General features: G+C 41.1%; 1 protein-coding gene across 3 annotated transcripts in view; it reads right to left on the bottom strand.

Annotated features, from left to right (window-relative positions):
• Positions 1 to 20,489, bottom strand: part of LOC138761618 (caspase-7-like) — a 74,192-nt gene that overhangs the window by 44,898 nt on the left and 8,805 nt on the right. For all 3 annotated transcript variants that reach the window (XM_069934037.1, XM_069934038.1, XM_069934036.1), the window contains exons 3-5: positions 14,206 to 14,305; positions 13,056 to 13,197; positions 4,049 to 4,191 (exon numbers count right to left, since the gene is read on the bottom strand). In XM_069934037.1, coding sequence (XP_069790138.1) covers positions 4,049 to 4,191; positions 13,056 to 13,197; positions 14,206 to 14,305 — 385 coding nt within the window. The remainder of the gene's footprint in view (positions 1 to 4,048; positions 4,192 to 13,055; positions 13,198 to 14,205; positions 14,306 to 20,489) is intronic.

Here is a 20,489-nt window from a genome sequence, read left to right on the forward strand (position 1 = left end):
ATAAAAAGTTTTTTAAAATTCTATAGAAAACCCATCTTCACCAGGTGCCTTTCCATTTGGCATATCTCTTATCGCCATTTCAATTTCATTTTCTGTAAAAGATTTATCCAACTCTTTTCTATCTTTTTGATTCAGTTGTAGCAATTTAATATTTTTCAAAAAAGAATCTATTGCGTCTTCAGTTACATCTTTACATTCAGAAGTATATAATTTTTTAAAAAAATTACAAAATTCCAATTTCATTTTGTCTAAAAGTAATACCCGATTTCTTTCTAATTGCTGGTATAATCCTAGATAATTGTTCCTTTTTTAACTGCCATGATAAAACTTTATGGGCTTTCTCACCCCATTCATAAAACTTATGTTTAGTTTGATTCATTAAACATTCAAACCGATATGTTTGTAATTCATTATATTTAAATTTTAAATTAGTTAACTGATTCTTTTGCATTTCGGTAGCATTTTTTTGAAATTCTTTTTCAATAACAGTTATTTTTTTTCTCTAAATCTTCAATCTCTCTAAGTCTCTCTTTCTTTACTTTAGAAGCATAACTAATAATTTGACCTCGTAAAAAAGCTTTCATTGCATCCCATAAAACAAACTGACTAGAAACAGATTTAATATTATTACTAATAAAAACCTCAATTTGTTTTTTTAAATAACTAATAAACTCTGGTTTTTGTAATAGCATAGTATTAAATCTCCATCTTGGAGTTCTCTGAACATCTTGTGAACTCTGGTATTCTAATAATAGTAATGAATGATCTGAAACCAACCTAGCCTTATAATCCACGGATATAACCTTATCCTGCAAATGTGTTGAAATGAAAAAATAATCAATTCTTGAAAAAGAATTATGGCGTGAGGAATAAAAAGAAAAATCTTTCTCTGTAGGATTAAATCTCTGCCAAATATCAACTAAATTCAAATCTGTCATCATATTAGTCACTTGTACTGCCATCTTAGATTTCTTAATTACTCTTGGATACTTGTCCAATAAAGACCCCAATACCATATTTAAATCTCCCACAATCATCACATTAGAGTTCGATTGTCCAAGTAATAAAGACATCCACAACAAAAGCTGTATCCCCAACATTTGGAGCATAAAGGTCAAGCAAAGTCCAAGCCTCATTAAAAATTGTACCATTCAATTTTAATAATCTTCCACCATTTTTTTCTTAATTCTTTAACTGAAATGGTAGATTCTTGTGCACCAAAATTGCCACTCCTTTCGCCTTTGAATTAAATGATGAATAAAAAACCTGCTGTTTCTGAATAACCAAAGGATCTTCCATTCCTTCCCTTAGTTGAACTGCTTTTCTTGCAGTATGACTACGTATAGAAACCCCTGCCACAACTTCCTCAGCAATATCAGAAGACTGATAGTCAGGGTTATCCTTAGCCCATTTTGTATCAAGAGCCTTCGTTACATCAAAATCTATTGAAGCCTTCATAACTGGTGGTGCATTTCGCAGCGCCACCACTACATCGATCGGTCGACGTCTCTTTAAAGTCGGGTCTTCAGCTGGCGGCATCCCAGCTGTTCCAACTGTCAAAGGTTCAGTGACAGCGCTCATAGCGGGCGTTGATTGAAATACATGCATCTGGCTAGCCCTTTGTTCCAAAGGCTGCCAAAGAGCCCTACCGGTATAGAGCGAAGCTCCGTTGCCGAGTCTTGCACTTCTCCTGGATCCATTCCACGCTGAGTCCTGGCTTCTTGTAAACAGGTAGGCTCAAATAACTTCGGAAAATGCAGTTTCTTAGCGATCTGTTGCCGTTTTGTTTTACTTTTTTTTAACAATTGTACCATTAGGAGCTAATTCAAAACCTCTAACTATTTATAAACTTTTAAAAAAGTTTTAACGGGCACTTATAGACAAAACAATAACAAGGAGTCAGGAGAGGACTGGAAGGCACGTCTATTCCTTACGCCATCTTGCCACGCCCCCCTTCTTTTAAGATTCGCTTCACACAACAAATATATGATCATGGAGGTAACCCTCCTGCACTGTAAGGTAACTGCCACTATTATGCATCCATACTCATGCTAGACTGTTTCTAAAGAGTACCACTAGTTAGATGAGTGACTGGAATGGCCACTACTGACAAATTGCTACTCCAGTTTCTGGTCAAATGACTATAGAGGTCCTATCCTCCCCTTGGTCATCTCGCTGTTTTGAAATTGCTTTGGAGTTTTCTTTAATCCAGCTCGCCAAGGAGATCTCATGGCCCCTTTGACCTGCCTCATGCCCTGATTGAGCTCATTCCTGCAATCTTTATATTTCTCCTTAGCCTTCTGATTGTAGCCTCCTGAACCTTTCATAGGCCTCTATTTCCATATAAAGTCCTACAGCACAAGGCCACAGGCTCAACTTGTTCAGGCCAAACAATAATCTCTCCCACTTAAGTCCCAGTTGCCCTCATTCGACCCTGACCACTCCAATCACCTTCCATCCATGTAGTTATCCAAGTCTTTCTTAAATGAAGCTCATGTACCTGCCTCCTCCTATTCATCTGGCAGCTTGTCCCATGTGCCCACCATCTCCTGTGTGAACAACTGTTCCATCACATCCCTACTAAATACCACCTCCTCACTTTACAGTTATGGCCCCTCTTCTTGGATTTTTCTGCTCTGGAAAACACCCCATTGCCATTCATTTTATCTATGTCCCTCATGATTTTTATAGACTTCAGTACGATTCTCTCTCAACCTCCAATGCTCTAAGGAAAACAGGCTAAGTTTATCCATTCTCTCACGATAACTCAACTTCCCTCAACCTGGCAACAACTTTCTAAAGCTCTTCTATCCCCTTTCCAACTTTATAACATCCTTCCTGTAGCTAGAGTGCCAAACCAGCACACAATATTTTAAGTGGGTCCTCACCAACATCTTGTGTAACATCCCAGCTCTTGTACTCAATGCCATGACCAAAGGCAAGTGTCTGTTCACTACTCTGTCCTCCTTCCAGACTAAGTTCATGACCTCACTTATCATCCATCCAAGGTTCTCTTATATTGTCATCCTTCTCCTTCCTTGACATTGGAGCATGCTGGTTCTTGACCATAATTAATGGGTCCTTTACTCCCCCTATCTCCTGTCTAAATGAACCATAATTTGCCCTCCCCCAAATTAGTACTTTTATACAAGGCCCAAGCTTATCCTTGCCCATAACTATCTTGAGAGTTAAGGAAGAGTGATCATATTCCCAAAACATTCCTCCAGTGAAACTCCGATCACTTGGCCCGGGATCATTTGCCAAAGAGCCCAGTATGGCTCCCTTCCTGTTTGGATTATCGTCATGCTGCTTCGAGAAACTCTACTACATGCACTTAGCGCATTTTGTTCCATGTCAGCCTCTGGCACTAATGACATCCCAGTTAACATTGGAGAAATTAAAGTCTCCCATTACAACAACCCTGTTGCATTTGCGAGTCATAGGGCAGGATCCCTAACAATGAGGAGTCAGAGCACAGAAGGGAGATGGAGACTCTAGTGGTTTGGTGGCCAAACAACAACCTCTCCCTCAATGTCAGCAAGTCCAAGGAGTTGGTTGTAAACTTCTGGTTGAAGGAAATGTTCACCATCCGATGGTGATGACATGGAATCAGTAGTCAGATTTAAGTTGCTACATAAACATCTCCAGTGACATGTTCTAGTCCACCCATATCAACACAATGGCCAAGAGAGAGCCTCTAATTCTGCAGAAGCCTGATGAAATTTGGCATGTTACCAGCATAACTCAATCACTTCTACAGGTAGACCATTGAAAGCATCCTGTCAGGGGGCAGTTCTGAGTGGAATAGGAAATGCTCATGCAAGAAACAGCAGAGGGTTGTGATCGTGGCTCCAATCATCACACACTTACCTCTCCCCGCCATCCTTTCCATCTGCTGCCTTAAAAAGCAGCCAACATTTGAAAAGACTCATCCCATTCTCTTCAACACCCGCCATTAGAAAGAAGCCTCACAAGCGTGAGATCATGCACCACCAGATGCAAGCACAGTTTCTTTCCTGCCATTATCAGACTCCAGAATGAACCTCACCTGAGATTCGTGATGCTTGTTGGTCCCTGCTGAACAACCTGGTTTGGCATCAACCTCAGGGTGATATCTGATCTCTTGACTCTGCTCTTGAGTCCATTGTTTAAGATCTTGCTGCTTCCCGCTTTCTTGAAGTGATAGTGCAGCTGAAAGTAAAATAAATAATAATTTAATCATACCCTTGTTCTAATATATCCTCTGTGGCTCAGAGATTTGTTTTCGCCACTAAAGTCTCAATCTGTTCATTGGTGCTCTTGTCCTTCAAATTTATTGCAAAATGTCTACAGCTTGGCTCTCAACATTTTCAAAGAAGAATCAATATAATTCAATGTGGCCAAACCTGATGTGAGACAGCTGGTTCATGCTCAAACCTCACATGTTACAGTGTAGATTTGACCTTTAGTGTGCTACATTGTTCTAATATTCTAAATGAGTAATTGGGGGTTTAATTGTAAACATTTTACACATACTATGTAATATTGAACAATCTTTTTTTAAATTTTTTAAATTTTTCTCACTATGAACCATATCAACCAAAATATGTACAAACATTTCTCATTAAATTTACACAGTGGTCTTTTCTCCCCTTTTTTTCCCTCTTTCCCTCCCTCCCCTCGACCCACCCCCCTCCAAAACCCATAAATATTCAAAATTTACAATACAAAAAGACCATAAAACAAGATCTTCACACAAAGGAAAATAAACAAGAAAAATACGTCATCTATTTATTACACACTGAATCTAATCATTTTGTCTTCTCATCATTTTCATTCTCATTTTAAGGGGAGGAGGTCTGAGGCAAGCCATTCTCATTTTAAGGGGAGGAGGTCTGAGGCAAGCCCTCTCTGTTATGTTCCATGTATGGTTCCCAAATTTGTTCAAACATTGTGACTTTATTTTTTAAATTATATGTTATTTTTTCCCAATGGAATACATTTATTCATTTCCATGTACCAATTGCCATTTTCCAAGTTGACATTATACTTTTTTTTGCTATCGCTAATGAATTTTTTTTGCACTTTATCCAGTTTGAGGCCTAATTCTCTACTTTTGTTACTTAAAAGAAATATCTCTGGTTTTTTTTGAATATTATTTTTTTGTAATTTTATTTAGATTCTGATTTAATTCTTCCCAAAACGTATTTACTTTTGTACATGCCCAAGTTGCATGTAATGTTGTTCCCATTTCCTTCTTACAGTGAAAACATCTATCCGATAATGTTGAATCCCGCTTTTTTAATTTTAGAGGAGTGATATATACCCTGTGTTTATTGTATTCTTCCTTGTTGGGACCAAGGAAAACTGCCTCAGGACCTTCGTGATGCCATCATCATCACCCTGTACAAAAACAAAGGCGAGAAATCAGACTGCTCAAACTACAGGGGAATCACGCTGCTCTCCATTGCAGGCAAAATCTTCGCTAGGATTCTCCTAAATAGAATAATACCTAGTGTCGCCGAAAATGTTCTCCCAGAATCACAGTGCGGCTTTCACGCAAACAGAGGAACTACTGACATGGTCTTTGCCCTCAGACAGCTCCAAGAAAAGTGCAGAGAACAAAACAAAGGACTCTACATCACCTTTGTTGACCTTCGACACCGTGAGCAGGAAAGGGCTTTGGCAAATACTAGAGCACCTCGGATGCCCCCCAAAGTTCCTCAACATGGTTATCCAACTTCACGAAAACCAACAAGGTTGGGTCAGATACAGCAATGAGCTCTCTGAACCCTTCTCCATTAACAATGGCGTGAAGCAAGGCTGTGTTCTCGCACCAACCCTCTTTTCAATCTTCTTCAGCATGATGCTGAACCAAGCCATGAAAGACCTCAACAATGAAGATGCTGTTTACATCCGGTACCGCACGGATGGCAGTCTCTTCAATCTGAGGCGCCTGCAAGCTCACACCAAGACACAAGAGCAACTTGTCCGTGAACTACTCTTTGCAGATGATGCCGCTTTAGTTGCCCATTCAGAGCCAGCTCTTCAGTGCTTGATGTCCTGTTTTGCGGAAACTGCCGAAATGTTTGGCCTGGAAGTCAGCCTGAAGAAAACTGAGGTCCTCCATCAGCCAGCTCCCCACCATGACTACCAGCCCCCCCACATCTCCATCGGGCACACAAAACTCAAAACGGTCAACCAGTTTACCTATCTCGGCTGCACCATTTCATCAGATGCAAGGATCGACAACGAGATAGACAACAGACTCTCCAAGGCAAATAGCGCCTTTGGAAGACTAGACAAAAGAGTCTGGAAAAACAACCAACTGAAAAACCTCACAAAGATAAGCGTATACAGAGCCTTTTTCATACCCACACTCCTGTTCGGCTCCGAATCATGGGTCCTCTACCGGCATCACCTACGGCTCCTAGAACGCTTCCACCAGCGTTGTCTCCGCTCCATCCTCAACATTCATTGGAGCGACTTCATCCCTAACATCGAAGTACTCGAGATGGCAGAGGCCGACAGCATCGAATCCACGCTGCTGAAGATCCAACTGCGCTGGGTAGGTTACGTCTCCAGAATGGAGGACCATCGCCTTCCCAAGATCGTGTTATATGGTGAGCTCTCCACTGGCCATCGTGACAGAGGTGCTCCAAAGAAGAGGTACAAGGACTGCCTAAAGAAATCTCTTGGTGCCTGCCACATTGACCACCGCCAGTGGGCTGATATCGCCTCAAACCGTGCATCTTGGCGCCTCATAGTTCAGCGGGCAGCAACCTCCTTTGAAGAAGACCGCAGAGCCCACCTCACTGACAAAAGACAAAGGAGGAAAAACCCAATACCCAACCCCAAATAACCAATTTTCCCCTGCAACCGCTGCAACCGTGTCTGCCTGTCCCGCATCGGACTTGTCAGCCACAAACGAGCCTGCAGCTGACGTGGACATTTACCTCCTCCATAAATCTTCGTCCGCGAAGCCAAGCCAAAGAAAAGATTGTATTCTTCATAGTTCCAGAACATAACTTTTCCCATACTTCATTTTTTATCTTTATGTTTAGATCCTTTTCCCACTTCTCCTTAGGTTTATAGTTTATTTCATTTTCCTTATCTTGCAGTTTAATGTACATGTTGGTTATAAATCTTTTAATTATCATTGTGTCTGTAATCATGTATTCAAAGCTGCTTCCTTCAAGTAATCTCAAGCTGTTTCCCAATTTATCCTTTAAATAAGCTTTTAATTGATGATATGCAAACATTGTACCATGAGTTATTCTATATTTGTACTTCATCTGTTCAAATGTTAATAAATTATTTCCCAAAAAACAGTTTTCTATTCTTTTGATTCCTTTTCTCTCCCATTCTCTGAAGGAAAGGTTGTCTATTGTAAAAGGGATTAGTGGATTTTGCGTCAATAGTAATTTTGGTATTTAATCATTTGTTTTTTTATCTTTCTAAGTGGATCTTCTTCCATGTATTAAGTAAATGATGCAGTACTGGTGAGCTTTTATAATGCACCAGGTTTTCATCCCACTTATAAAGTATATGTTCCAGTACCTTTTCCCCTATTTTATCTAGTTCTATGTTAGTCTAGTCTGGTTTTTCCCTTGTCTGGTAAAAATCTGATAAATACCTTAATTGTGGGGCTGTATAATAATTTATAAAATTTGGTAACTGTAAATCACCTTGATTATACCTCTCTGCTAATTTATCTAACGCTACCCTTGGATTCCTCCCTTTCCACAAGAATTTCCTTATTATTCTCTTTCGTTCCTTGAAGAATTTTTCTGTTAAGGGACTTGGTAATGTTTGAAATAAGTATTGTATCCTTGGGAACACGTTCATTTTAATGCATTTTACCCTCCCTATCAACGTTAGCGGTAATTCTTTCCAATGTTCTAAGTCTTGCTGCAATTTCTTTATTAGTGGCTGATAATTTAGTTTGTACAATTGGCTTAAGTTATTATCTAACCTGATCCCTAGTTATCGGATCCTTGTGCTTGCCATTAAACTGGCGATTCTTTTTTAAATTCTGTATAGTTTGCGTTACTCATTGGCATCACATCACTTTTATTTGCATTGATCTTGTACCCCGATATTTCTCCATATTCCTTCAATTTCTATGTAATTCTTTTACTGATACCTCTGGTTCTGTTAAGTGTACTATGATGTCATTCGCAAATAAACTGATTTTATACTCCTTCTCCTTTATTTTTATCCCTTTTATTTTATTTTATTTTCTACACTATCAGTTCTAATTTGTTTTTTCACTCAGTTCGTAATACTTTTGCTTTGTTTTCATTACGTTCTTCTCCACCTTGTACATTTGTAATGTTTCATATTTTATTTTTTTGTCCGCCAATTCTCTCCTTTTCCTTATATCATCCCTTTTTACTAATTCCTTTGCTGTACTTACTATCTCCCTTTCCAACTGCTCTATTTCCCAATTGTAATCCTTTTTCATCTTAGTCACATAACTTATTATCTGCCCTCTAATGAAGGCTTTTATTGTGTCCCATAATATAAATTTGTCTTTCACTGATCCTGTATTTATTTCAAAATGTGTTTTAATTTGGCGTTCAATAAACACCCTAAATTCCTGTCTTTTGAGTAGCATGGAGTTTAACCTCCATCTATATGTTCTTGGTGGGATGTCCTCCAGTTCTATTGCTAATAATAGGGGTGAATGATCTGATAGTAATCTAGCTTTATATTCAGTTTTCCTAACTCTCCCTTGAATATGGGCCGATAGCAAAAACATATCAATCCTTGAGTAAGTTTTGTGCCTACTCAAATAATATGAAAATTCCTTCTCTCTTGGGTGTTGCCTCCTCCATATATCCATAAGTTTCATTTCCTGCATTGATTTAACCATAAATTTGGCTAATTTATTCTTTTTACTTGTCTTTTGCCCAGTTTTATCCAACCTTGGGTCCAAATTAAGGTTAAAATCCCCTTTCCTTGAGTATCTGCAATCTTCAATAAAATATCCTGCATAACCTTTTGATCCTCCTTGTTAGGCGTATATATAATATTGAGCAAATTCCAAAATTCTGAGTATATCTGACACTTTATCATTGCATGGCTCCCTGCAAGATCTATTATTTCTTCTTCTATTTTCATTGGTACATTTTTGTTAACTAGTATGGCTTCACCTCTAGCTTTTGAATTATAGGATGCTGCCGTTACATGTCCTACCCAGTCTCTCTTTAATTTATGTTCCACTTCAGTTAGATGCATTTCCTGCACAATAATCCTTCTTCAATAAATTTAGTAGCTCTTCCTTTTAATTTGGTTATGTATTTCATTAATGTTTATAGTCATATAGTTCAACATGGCCATTTTATATCTTGTATACAACTCTTTTCCACCTCTTCACCACCTCCATCCCCCTTTTCCCCATTTTCACCTCTTAGTTTTCTCTTATTACACTTAGTACGACAACACATTTAAAACATAAAGTATCCCCACAGTTCCCACATCCACTAATACCTTAACCCCAAAAGATCCCCCCCCTCTGAGTTGCCCCATATCCATTGCCGGGCAACCACAACTCCCCTTTTCATTTGTATTGCAATCATGTTCACAGCGTCAACTGATTTTGCAGTGATGGTTATTCCCCCTCTATATAACAATGTAGCTGGGAAAGGGGTTGAAGTGTCAGGATGCCTTGTAAACAATGATCACAGTTGCCTAGAATGGTGAACCTGCAGAAAAAGGATGGAGGAACACAACTAATGATGTAGTATTCAAAGGAGGAAAAGATATATTACTGACTTTTCTGGCCTATGCCCTTCTTCAAGGAATAAGCAAAGAACAGGAAGGCGTCAGAATAAAGACAAGGGGAGGAGTCTAGACCAACAAATGGATATGATAAGAGGAGAGGTGAGAATTGATTTTGGCTCTGTGAAAGGAGACAGAGGGAAAAGGAAAGAGAGAAACAGAGCTGGGGGAAAGATGACGGGGGGGGGGGGAAGAAAAAGGAGAGCAGATGTGGTTTAACAGAAAATAGAGAAGTTGATGTTAATGCCATCTGGTTGGAGGGTGTCCAGATATTGTTCCTCCCATTTGCAGGTGGTCTCAGTCTGGCAGTGCATGAGACCATGGACAGACATGTCAGCAAGGGAATAAGATGGGGAATTGAAATGGGTGACCCCTGGGAGATCCACGCTATTGTGATGGACATGCTCGGTACACAATTTGTATGTTCCTGTAATGATTAAAGGCAAAGTTAACAGACATAAGGAACCTTAGTTATCAAGGGTTAATGGAGATCTGGTTAAGAAGAAGACATGTATGTATAGCAGATAAAGGTAGCAAGAAGAAAATGAGGTCCTTGAGGAGTATAAAAATCCAGTGAAATACTTAAGAGGGAAATTAGGAGGGCTAATAAAAAGACATGAGGTTGTTTTGGTAGACAAGATGAAGGAAAATCCTAAGGGTTTCTACAGGTATATTAAGAGCAAAAGGATAGTAAGGGACATAATTGGTTCCCTTGAAGATCAGAGTGGTCGGCTATGTTTGAAGCCAGAAGAAATGGTGAGAGATCTTAAATGGGATTTCTACATCTCTGTTCACACAGGAAACTGGCACAGAGTCTAGAAAAGTGATACAAATAAGCAGTAAAGTCATGAAACCTATACAGATTAAGGACCAGGAGGTGCTTATTGTCTTAAAGCAAATAAATTAGGATAAATTCCTGGGCCAGACTAGGTATTCCCTTGAATCTTAAGGGCAGCGAGTGGTAGAAATACAGTAAAGAAAATGTCCTTAGCAATGCGTGAGGTGCCGGAGGTTTGGAGGACAGCTCGTATTGTTCTGTTGCTTAAAAATGGTTCCAAAAATAACCCAGAGAGTCTGTTATCAGTAGTAGATAAATTACTGGAAGGTGTTCTGAGAGATCAGAACAGTACTTTGGATAGTTAGGGACTGATTAGGGATAGTCAATAATTAGGAGAGATTTAGTAGGTGGTAGGTTATATTTAACAAATTTTATATTTTTCCAAGAAGGTTACCAGGAAAGTTGATGAAGGAAAGACCGTGAAGTTGTCTACATGGACTTTAGTAAAGCCTTTGACAAGGTCTCACATGGGAGGTTAGTCAGGGAGGTTCAGTTGCTCGGTATTCATGGTGAGGAGGTGAACTGGATTCAATGATGGCTATACAGGAGAAGCCAGAGCGTGGTGGTGGATGATTGCTTCTCAGATTGGAGACCTGTGTCCAGTTGTGTGCCTCAGGGATCCATGCTTCGACCATTGTTGTCTTCCATATAGGGTACATCAATTATCTAGATGAAAATGTGGTAAATTGGATCAGCAATGTTTTCAGATGACACTAAGATTGGAGGTGTTATGGACAGTGAGGAAGGTTTCCTTCAAAGATTGCAGAGGGATCTGGACCAGATGGTAAATGCAGACAAGTATGAGGTGTTGCATTTTGGAAGGACAAACCAAGGATTTTCACGGTAAACGATAGGGCACTGAGGAGTGTGGTAGAATACAGATTCCTAATTCCCTGAAAGTGGAGTCACAGGTAGATAGGGTTGTAAAGAGAACTTTTGGCATATTGTCCTTCATAAATCAAAGTATTGAGTACAGGAGTTAGGATGTTATGGTATAAGACAATGGCGAGGCCAAATTTGGAGTATTATGTGCAGTTTTGGTCACCTAATTACAGGAAAGATATCAATAAGATTTTGAAAAGAGTGCAGAGAAGATTTACAAGGATGTTTCTGGGACTTCAGGAACTGAGTGACAGGTTCGGACTTTATTCCATTGAGCATATCAGAGGAGATTTGATATAGGTAAAAAAATTACAAGGAGTATAGACAGAATAAATGCAAGTAGGCTTTTGCACAAAGGTTGGCTGAGACAGAGATACAAACCAGAGGATGTGGGTTAAGGGTGAAAGGGGAAAAGTTTAGGGGGAACATTAGGGGGAATTTCACACAGAGTGGTGTGAGTGTGGAATGAGCTGTCAGCTGAAGTGGAGAATGTGGGCTCGATTTTAACATTCAAGAACAATTTAGATAGGTATATAGATGGGAGGGGAGGGATATGGACCAGGTGCAAATCAGTGGGACGATCAGAAAACTAGTTCAACACAGACTCGAAGGGTTCTCTGTGCTCTAATGTTCTATGATCCTTAGATGTCATTGCACTGTAGAAGATACAAAACAGATTCACCTGATGTTGCCGGGGATGGAGATTTCACTCTCAGGAAGATACATGAGAGGATAGATAGAGCAGATATGAGGAAACATTCCCCACTGCTTAGCTGTCTAAAACTAGAGGGCACAGCTTGAGGATAAGGGAGTATGTTTAAAGGATCTGAGGAAGGGGAGTTAGAATTGGGAATGGACTGTTTGAGTGGGTGGGAGAGGCAGATTCTTTTGCAGCATTTTAAAAGTACATGGATGAGAACTTGGAGTGCCAAGGCACAGAAGACTGTGTGATCCACAGGATCCAGGGCAGGTAGGATCATTTCAATAGGCATGTGATACTCAGCAAGGTCTTGGTGGGAGTAAAGCCCTGCATCTGTGCAATAAGACTCAATGACTCTTTTAATTTCTATCCAAGACCAGGAAGAGAGTTGTAGAAATTGAACTTCCCCTTTGTAAGGGTGGGAGACACAAAAGGGGAGCACAGTTGGCATAGTAGTTAGCGCAACACCGTTACAGCACTAGTGACTGGGGTTTGAATCCCACGCTGTCTGTAAGGGGTTTGTACATTCTCCCTGTGTCTGCATGGGTTTTCCCCGGGGGCTCCGGATTCCTCTCACCTTTCGAAATGTACCAGGGGTGTAGGGTAATTGGGTGCAATTTGGCAGCACAGATTTGTGGGCCAAAATGACCTGTTGCCTTGCGGTATGTCTAAATTAAAACTTTATAAATGAGTGGAGTGGCAATCCAAGCAGTAAATGGTGCATGGTAACTTTTGGAATAAATTCACATTAATTATGAACAAAAATATGGCTTCAGATTGAACAGTTTAATCGCTGCAGTACTCGCATCCATTCGCAACAATATTACCCAAAGCAATTACCAATGATCCAGGCCTATAAACTTGGCTTACCAGTTGTCTCCTCCTGGTAGCGTTCCACTTTGTTTGTCAGGTCTTTTCTTTTTATTACCTCCAAGGCATTCAACAAAATCTGTAGGTTATTCGGTGAAATTTTCCCTTCCTTTTCCCATACAGTACAAAGATCCAAAAAGCTCTAAAGGAGGAGAAATTACAGGTACAGTTTTCAGCAACTGAGATTTTTTAAAAAATCCAGTTTTCCTTTTCACTGGATCACATTGGTTCACAGATAGTAAGATCCTTTGAATGCCAATCCAAGAATGAAGCATGGCAACTCATTTCACCAAATGAATATGGTACAGCTGAGTCTGATCTTGTCCATCTGCATGGTCCACTCTTCTGGCTTCTTGCAATGGACCTGGCTTATGTAATGATGCTAAAACCTATCCCACTCCTGTCATGGCCCCTGTCCCACCATCTCCTCCTAATGTCTCTCTCCATCAAGAGTGATGAAAGGTTTTAACCTGCAACGCTGACAGCTCCTTCCCCCTCCCCCACCCCCCCCCCCCCCCCCACCCCTCCCATGTACACTGCTTGACTCATTGACTGCCTCCAGCAGTTTGTTTCCTCTCAGCTGTTAGGGGAGATGAGTTAACATCGAATTCAAGTTGTGGCAAGTCAGCCACCTAAACAAAATACTCAAACCCCACACTCACTCCTGTGCATAGCATTATGGAGATAAATAAATGTAACTATGCAAATGAAATACACCCCAAAAGCAATTAGTTAAAGGAATGAATTGATAACCTTTTAACTTTAGAAGATTGAGGGTGATCCACTAAAATATAGAAGGTGCTAAAGGGCATAGTAGTGGAGGGAGAACCTCAGGTGAGGGATATGATCCAGAGTTTGTCATTTAAAGCAATGTCTTCTCAGAGAGTGTGGTGAACCTCTAGAATTCTTCACCCAGAAATGATGGAAACAAGATAATCGGGAGTCATTTAAAAAGGAAGTCAATGCTTTTTTTTTTGAAAGATCGATGAATTGGAGACTCTAGTGAACCAGCAGAGCAACCGAAATCAGGTCTGAGATACAAAGATGTTGTACCATGGAGCAGTGTGGGGGCTGAGTAGCCCATCCCTGCTTCTATTTTCCAATGTTCACTGCATTCCCAATGTACCCAACTGCACCTACTGTTGCTTACCGTAATGCTCTTGCATTTTCCCTTGGGTACAGATGTTAGAAATTTTATATCATCGAGCTCTTTATCATCAATCTCTTTGGAAATGTCATAGAGCAGCACTCTGAACAGAAACAAAGGAGCTTTTTTAGGGTTGATAAATGAGAGAAATTCCAAAGCTTTGAGAGACTGAAATTACCAATTACTTTTCTCAATAAATAAATCAACACTTTTGTCAGTAAAAATTGATGATGAATTTTGGTGCTAATGGCAGCTGTTGGTTTCTGAACTATCTCCTTGGGTAAGTATTGGTCAACTGATTTTAAAGCCTCTTCTCACCCAATCTCACTGAGCTTAACTGTGGGAGTCACAGGATGACAACCTAAAGCATTTGTTTGTTCTTTCTCATCCAGAAATAATTATGATAACTATTGCACTTAGCTTGACTGACAGTAAGACACTAAAAAATAACACAGAAATACTGGAGGAACTCAGCTGGACTCAGTGTCCAGAGGAGGTAAAGATGTATTACTGGCATTTTGGCCTGAGCCCTTCTTAGAGGTGCGAGTAAAAATGGGCAGGTGTCTGGATTAAGAACTGGGGAGAGAAAGGGGAAAGAATGGGAGGGGGAAGAGTCCAGCCCAATAGACAAAAGGTGTTAATTGGATATGATAAGAGGAAAAGAGCCAGAGGGTAAAGGAAAGAGAGAACTAGAGGAAAGAAGACAGGGAAGAAGGGGGGAGGGGGAAGGTTTAATAGAAATTGGAGGTCGATATTAATGCCATCCAGTACCCAGGATGAAGATATGGTGATGTTCCTCCAATTTGCAAGTAGTCTCTCTCTGGCAGTGACAGAGACCTTGGAGAGACATGTCAGCAAGGGAATGGGATGGGGAATTGAAATGGGTGGCCACTAGGAGATCCACACTACTGCAGCAGACAGAGCCAAGGTGCTCCACGAAGCGATCTCCCAGTCTGCGTCCAGACTATCTGATGTAGAGGAGATCATAACGGGAGCACTGGATGCAGTAGATGATTCCTGCAGATTCACAAGTGAAGTGCTATTTCACATGGAAGGACTGTTGGGGCCCCGAAAGGTGATGAGGGAGGAGGTGTGGGCACAAGTGGAGCACCTCCTGTGGTCACGGGTAGGTGCCAAGGAGATGATTGGTGGGGAGGGAGGAGTGGCTTATTATTTAGACACTGTGCCACAGGCAAGAAAACTTGTACCATGCAGTATGTGTACCCAGTTCTGAAGGCTGCTCAAACAATGTTTGCTGAATGAATCCACAAGTTATTACTTGTCTCAAAATAGTTAGTTTTGTTAGTGGGCATTCAGTCATCGGTATGTTGTTTGGAAGGGTACTGCATGAGGCAATGATTTGACCAAGTAGGGTTTAAATGGGAACTGGAAACTGCCAGTGGAATCACTGAAGAGTATGAAAGTCATTACAAATGATCAAATGAGCAGTGTGGAGTTTATTCTTGTTCTAATCTATAATTTGGACATTGTAGAGAAAGAAACTTGCACTTGTATATCTCCGTGGCGTTACTAACTTGTCCAATTCTGATAAAAAGAAGGGAAGCTCAAGTGGAGTGGCCTGGCGCGGGGAGGGGACCAGTGCAGGGAGGGGCTGGTGCAGCTAGTGGCCAGATGTGGGAAGGTGCCCAGTGAGGCTGGCAGCCAAGTGCAGGAGCAGTGAGTAAGAGGCTTCGGCTTGAGAGGCTTCGAGGAGCTGAGGCTGAGGTTGTGCAACAAGCAAGGTCAAGTGATATATTTTCATAGTGTTACAGAGTCCAGAGGACCCCAAAACCAGCAGCAATAGATATGCACCACAACACAAAGGGTTACTTAAATAAAAGTAGTTTTTATTATATCTGAACAGGAAAACAAAATTAAACTTTAATTTATTACTATCAACTTACTTAACCTACTTACTACCTTCTTAACCCCCCACCCCTCTAATACTAAGCGCAGGTGTGTGCAATGTGTATATAAGATTAGAGAAGTTCTTTGGATCACAGTCCAATCTCACTGATTGCAGGCAATTCTTGTTCTGTGCACAGAAGTTAGCATTAACAAAGTTCATCAGTCTTTGGTGTTTAACAGGCAAATGGTTACCACTCAGGAGGGTTCTTGTTGGTCTTCTGAGAGAGATTCTTTTTGTTCCAGAACATCCACACCTGATTCCTTTCCAATCAGTCTTGCTGACATAACTTGCCCCCTTTAGGGTTCTCCAAATGATCCTCTTTCTTTCAGGTCACCTTTCTTCTCTAACCTACACTCAACTAGTAACCCTTTCCCGTCCATAAACATATCCAACTTCTCCTTAAATGCTAATATCGAGACTGCCTCTACCACCTTGTCTGGATGCTCATTCCACACACCCACCACTCTCTGAGTAAAGAAGTCCCCCCTCAAGGTATAAGCAAAAAAATAGGAAGGCATCTAAATAAAGACTGGAGAGAGAAAGAGGGAAGAGTCCAGACCAACAGCTTTTTTTAAACAAGGGGACCACATTTACCATTCTCCAATCCTCGGGCTCCTCCACCTCCCTGTGGCTAAAGAGGATACCAAAGCCCCAATAATTTATTTCCTCTGTTCCTCTGCATTCCTCAATCCCTTCCCCTTCACTGGATACTTCCTGTTTTGATTATTCTTCCCAAAATGAAGCACTTCACACTTATCGACATTAAACTCCATATGCCATCTTTCAGCCCACTCTTCTAAGCAGTACAAATCCTTCTGCAGTCAACAAAAACCCTCCTCACTATCCACAACTCCCCCATTTTTGTGTCATACCAGAATATCAATTCTTCCCTGATCAAAGTTGTCCTGTTGCTCTGTTGGTAGCTCAGCATCCTGATTGTTTATACTCCACGTTTGGAAGGCTGTCTTGTCAAAGGAGAAGACTCGCTGTCTGAAATGTGACAGAGATATCTTGGAATAACGGTTCGTTGTTCTTTGAAAGTGGATTTTTATGTCGTTAGGGTGGTGAAGAAGGCTTTTGGTATGCTGGCCTTTATAAATCATAGCATAGAGTATAGGAGCTACGAGGTGATACTGAGACTGTTCAAGGCATTGGTGAGGTCAAGTTTGGAATATTATGTGCAGTTCTGGTCCCCAAATTATAGGAAGGAAATCAATAAGGTAGAGAGGGTGCAGAGAAGATTTACTAAAATGTTGCCTGGATTGCAGTATCTAGAATATGGAGAAAGATTGAGTAGACTGGATTTTTATTCATTGGAGTGTAGAGGATTGAGGGGGGGGATTCAATAGAGGTATATAAAATTATGAGGGATATAGATAGAGTAGATGTGAATAGGCTCTTCTCCTTGAGGGTAGAAGAGATTGGAATGAAGGGTCATTAATTAAGGGTTAGGAGGCAAAACTTTAGAAGTAACATAAGAGAAAGCTTCTTTACTCAGAGAGTGGTGGCTGAGTGTAATGACCTTCTGGAAGAGGTTGTTACAACACAGGCCCGCAGGCAAGAAGTGAATGCAGGAAGTCACTCAAGAAAAGTAAAACAGACCACAAGAGCTCCTGCAGACATCTAGGAGGAGAATAAAATAACTAGATAAAGTGAATAAGCCTGGAGAAATTGTATTGGGGGACAGGTTATGGCAGAAAAATTATTCCTTCACGAAGACAACACATAAAACCTCCTAGAAATAGTGGAGAACGGCAGGTGAATGGAGAGATGACCAAAATAAACATTAGCAAAGATCTAGTGATGTGGAAATAAAAGGACTACAAGATAACTTGTATCCTAGGGTTTTGCAGTCGATGGACTTTAAGATTATAACAAGCAGAACACATAACGGTGAACCAGTTGAGGTGGTGGATCTAAACTTCCAGAAGGCTTTTCAGAGGTCACGTACAAGAGATCAATGAACAAAAATGGAAACACTCAGTGGAGAAACACAAAAGCTGCAGATGCTGGAATCTTGAGCAGACAAAGCATTGCTGGAGGAACTCAGCAGGTCAAGCAGCATCCGTGGCTAGAAATGGTCAGTTACCATTTTGGGTCGGAACCCTTTATCGAAGGTGAGGGAGATGGAGAGAAAGGTAGGAGAAACCATTAGGAAGAGAGGTGGGGAAGAAAAGTTGGATAAATCTAGGGAAGTAAACCAAACGTTTGCAGACACTGGACACCTGGGCAACACGCACCGTTGGGAGAAACTCAGAGCAAACTTAGCATCCATTGAAGGCAACAGACTTTTCAGGTTGGAACCCTTCAGTCACCTGAATAAGAGGGTGGGGTGTGTGGAGCAGAGATGACAGGTGATAAGTGAATGCGGGTGGGTGATGGGGAAAGGGGCAGAGGGCTCAGAATGGGACCCTGATAGGAGGAAGGAAGGGAGAGGGGAGCTAGTGGAAGGAAGTTGGGGAAGGGGAAAGGAAAAGAGGAGGAGTGGGACAGAGAGATATGGGAAAGTGAGGGGGGGGGGAGGTTACTGGAAATTGTAGGTCAATATTGATGCTGTCTAGTTGGAGACTCCCAAGATGGAATATGAGGTGTTGTTCCTCCAATTTGCATGCAGCCTTAACCTGTAGTATATTAGACCATGGACAGGCGTTGGTGTAGCAATGGTGTGTGAAATTGGTGATTGGCCACAGGAAGGTCCTTGCTGTTACCACTGACAGAGCAAAGATGCTCAACAAAGTGATCTCCCAGTCTGTCCAATGTAGAGGAGCCCACATTAGAAGCACTGACCGGTTGCAGTAGATAACCCATGCAGATTCACAAGTGAAGTGTTGTCTTGATTGGAAGGACTGTTTGGGGCCCCGAATGGTGGTGAGGGAGGAGAGAAATCTCTCTAATATTTCTCCCTCCACCTGTCCCTCCACCTCCCACACCTTCTGTCCTGTATTTCTCCTTTGGAGCCCCTTTTATATATGCAATTTTGCTATTTTTCTTCATTGTGATAAGGTGTCCAGACTTGAAACTTTGAATGTCTATTTCTACTCACAGATACTGTTTTGTTGTACAAAACAATATTTATTTATTTGTATATATAAAATTCTTGCCCTGCATATGTACTGTTTGTCTGTATGTGTGTTATGTCTGGTTGTGTGTCTGAATATTTTGCACTGAGGACTGGAGAATGCTGTTTCGTCGGGTTGTACTTGTGCAATCAGGTGACAATAAATGAGACTTGATCTAGTGAATTCCTCCAGCTATTTTTGTCTGCTAAAGCACACAGTCTTTGTGGAAATATACTGGAGTGGATTTAGAAATGGACAATGAGTCAGTCATCCATCAGAGAACTTCAGCCCAACTCATCCACACCCACCATTTTGACATTGTGGGCTAGTTCCATTTGCCTGCATTTGGTCCTAGCCCTCTCAGCTCTTCCTGCCCATAAATCTGCCCAAATGTCTATTGAATGATGTTATTGTGCCTGCTTCTCCTATCTCACTCCAGATACAGACCACCTTCTAAGTGAAAGAGTCACTTTGTATGTCCCTCTTAAATCTTTCCCCTAAATGGTCAGAAAGCAAAAGGTAGTCCATTTTCAGGGTGGGAAGTGACCAGTGGACTGCTGCTGGAGTTTCTCCAGATGCTCCAGCTGTTCAAAGTCTATTTCAATGACTTGGACAAGGATATGTCACCGAAGGATTTTGAAAACTTCTACAGGTGTACAATGGTAGCCTTCTGGTTGGTTGCATCACTGTCGGTATGGCAGTGACAACACTCAGGACATGCAAAAACTCCAGAGGGTTGTTAACTTGGCCTGCATCATCACAGGCACCAGACTTCACTCCACTGAGGACATCTACATGAGGTGGTGTCTTAAAAAAGCAGCCTCTATCCTCAAAGACTCCCACTACCCTCTTCACTCTGCTACCATTGGGGAAAAGGTACAGGAGCCTGAAGACGAGCACTCAATGGCATAAGGACAGCTTCTTCCACGCTGCCATCCTGAATGATCAATGAACCAAAGACACTGCCTTACTTTGATTTTTGGCAGACTATTTTTATTATTGTTGCAAGGTGGTTATATAAATGTTTGCATTGTGAAGCTGCCACAGAACAATGAATTTCGTGACCTGTTCGTGACATTAAATTCTGACTCTGAAGGGGATCAAGTTCTGAGAGTCACTACCCGATAGGCCCTAGTAAGACCACAACTGGGGTATTGTGCATAGGCCTGGTCTCAACCTTTGAGTGGATTTACTTGAAATTAAGTAAGTAGTGAAAGTTCACCAAATTAATTTCTTGATGGCAGGAGATTTTAAGCAGGCTGGGCCTTTTTGCTTATTGGGTTTACATCAGCCATTCTCAACCATTTTTTTGGCTGTGG

Source organism: Narcine bancroftii, chromosome 4 (assembly GCF_036971445.1).
Source record: "Narcine bancroftii isolate sNarBan1 chromosome 4, sNarBan1.hap1, whole genome shotgun sequence".
NCBI classification, from domain to species: domain Eukaryota; kingdom Metazoa; phylum Chordata; class Chondrichthyes; order Torpediniformes; family Narcinidae; genus Narcine; species Narcine bancroftii.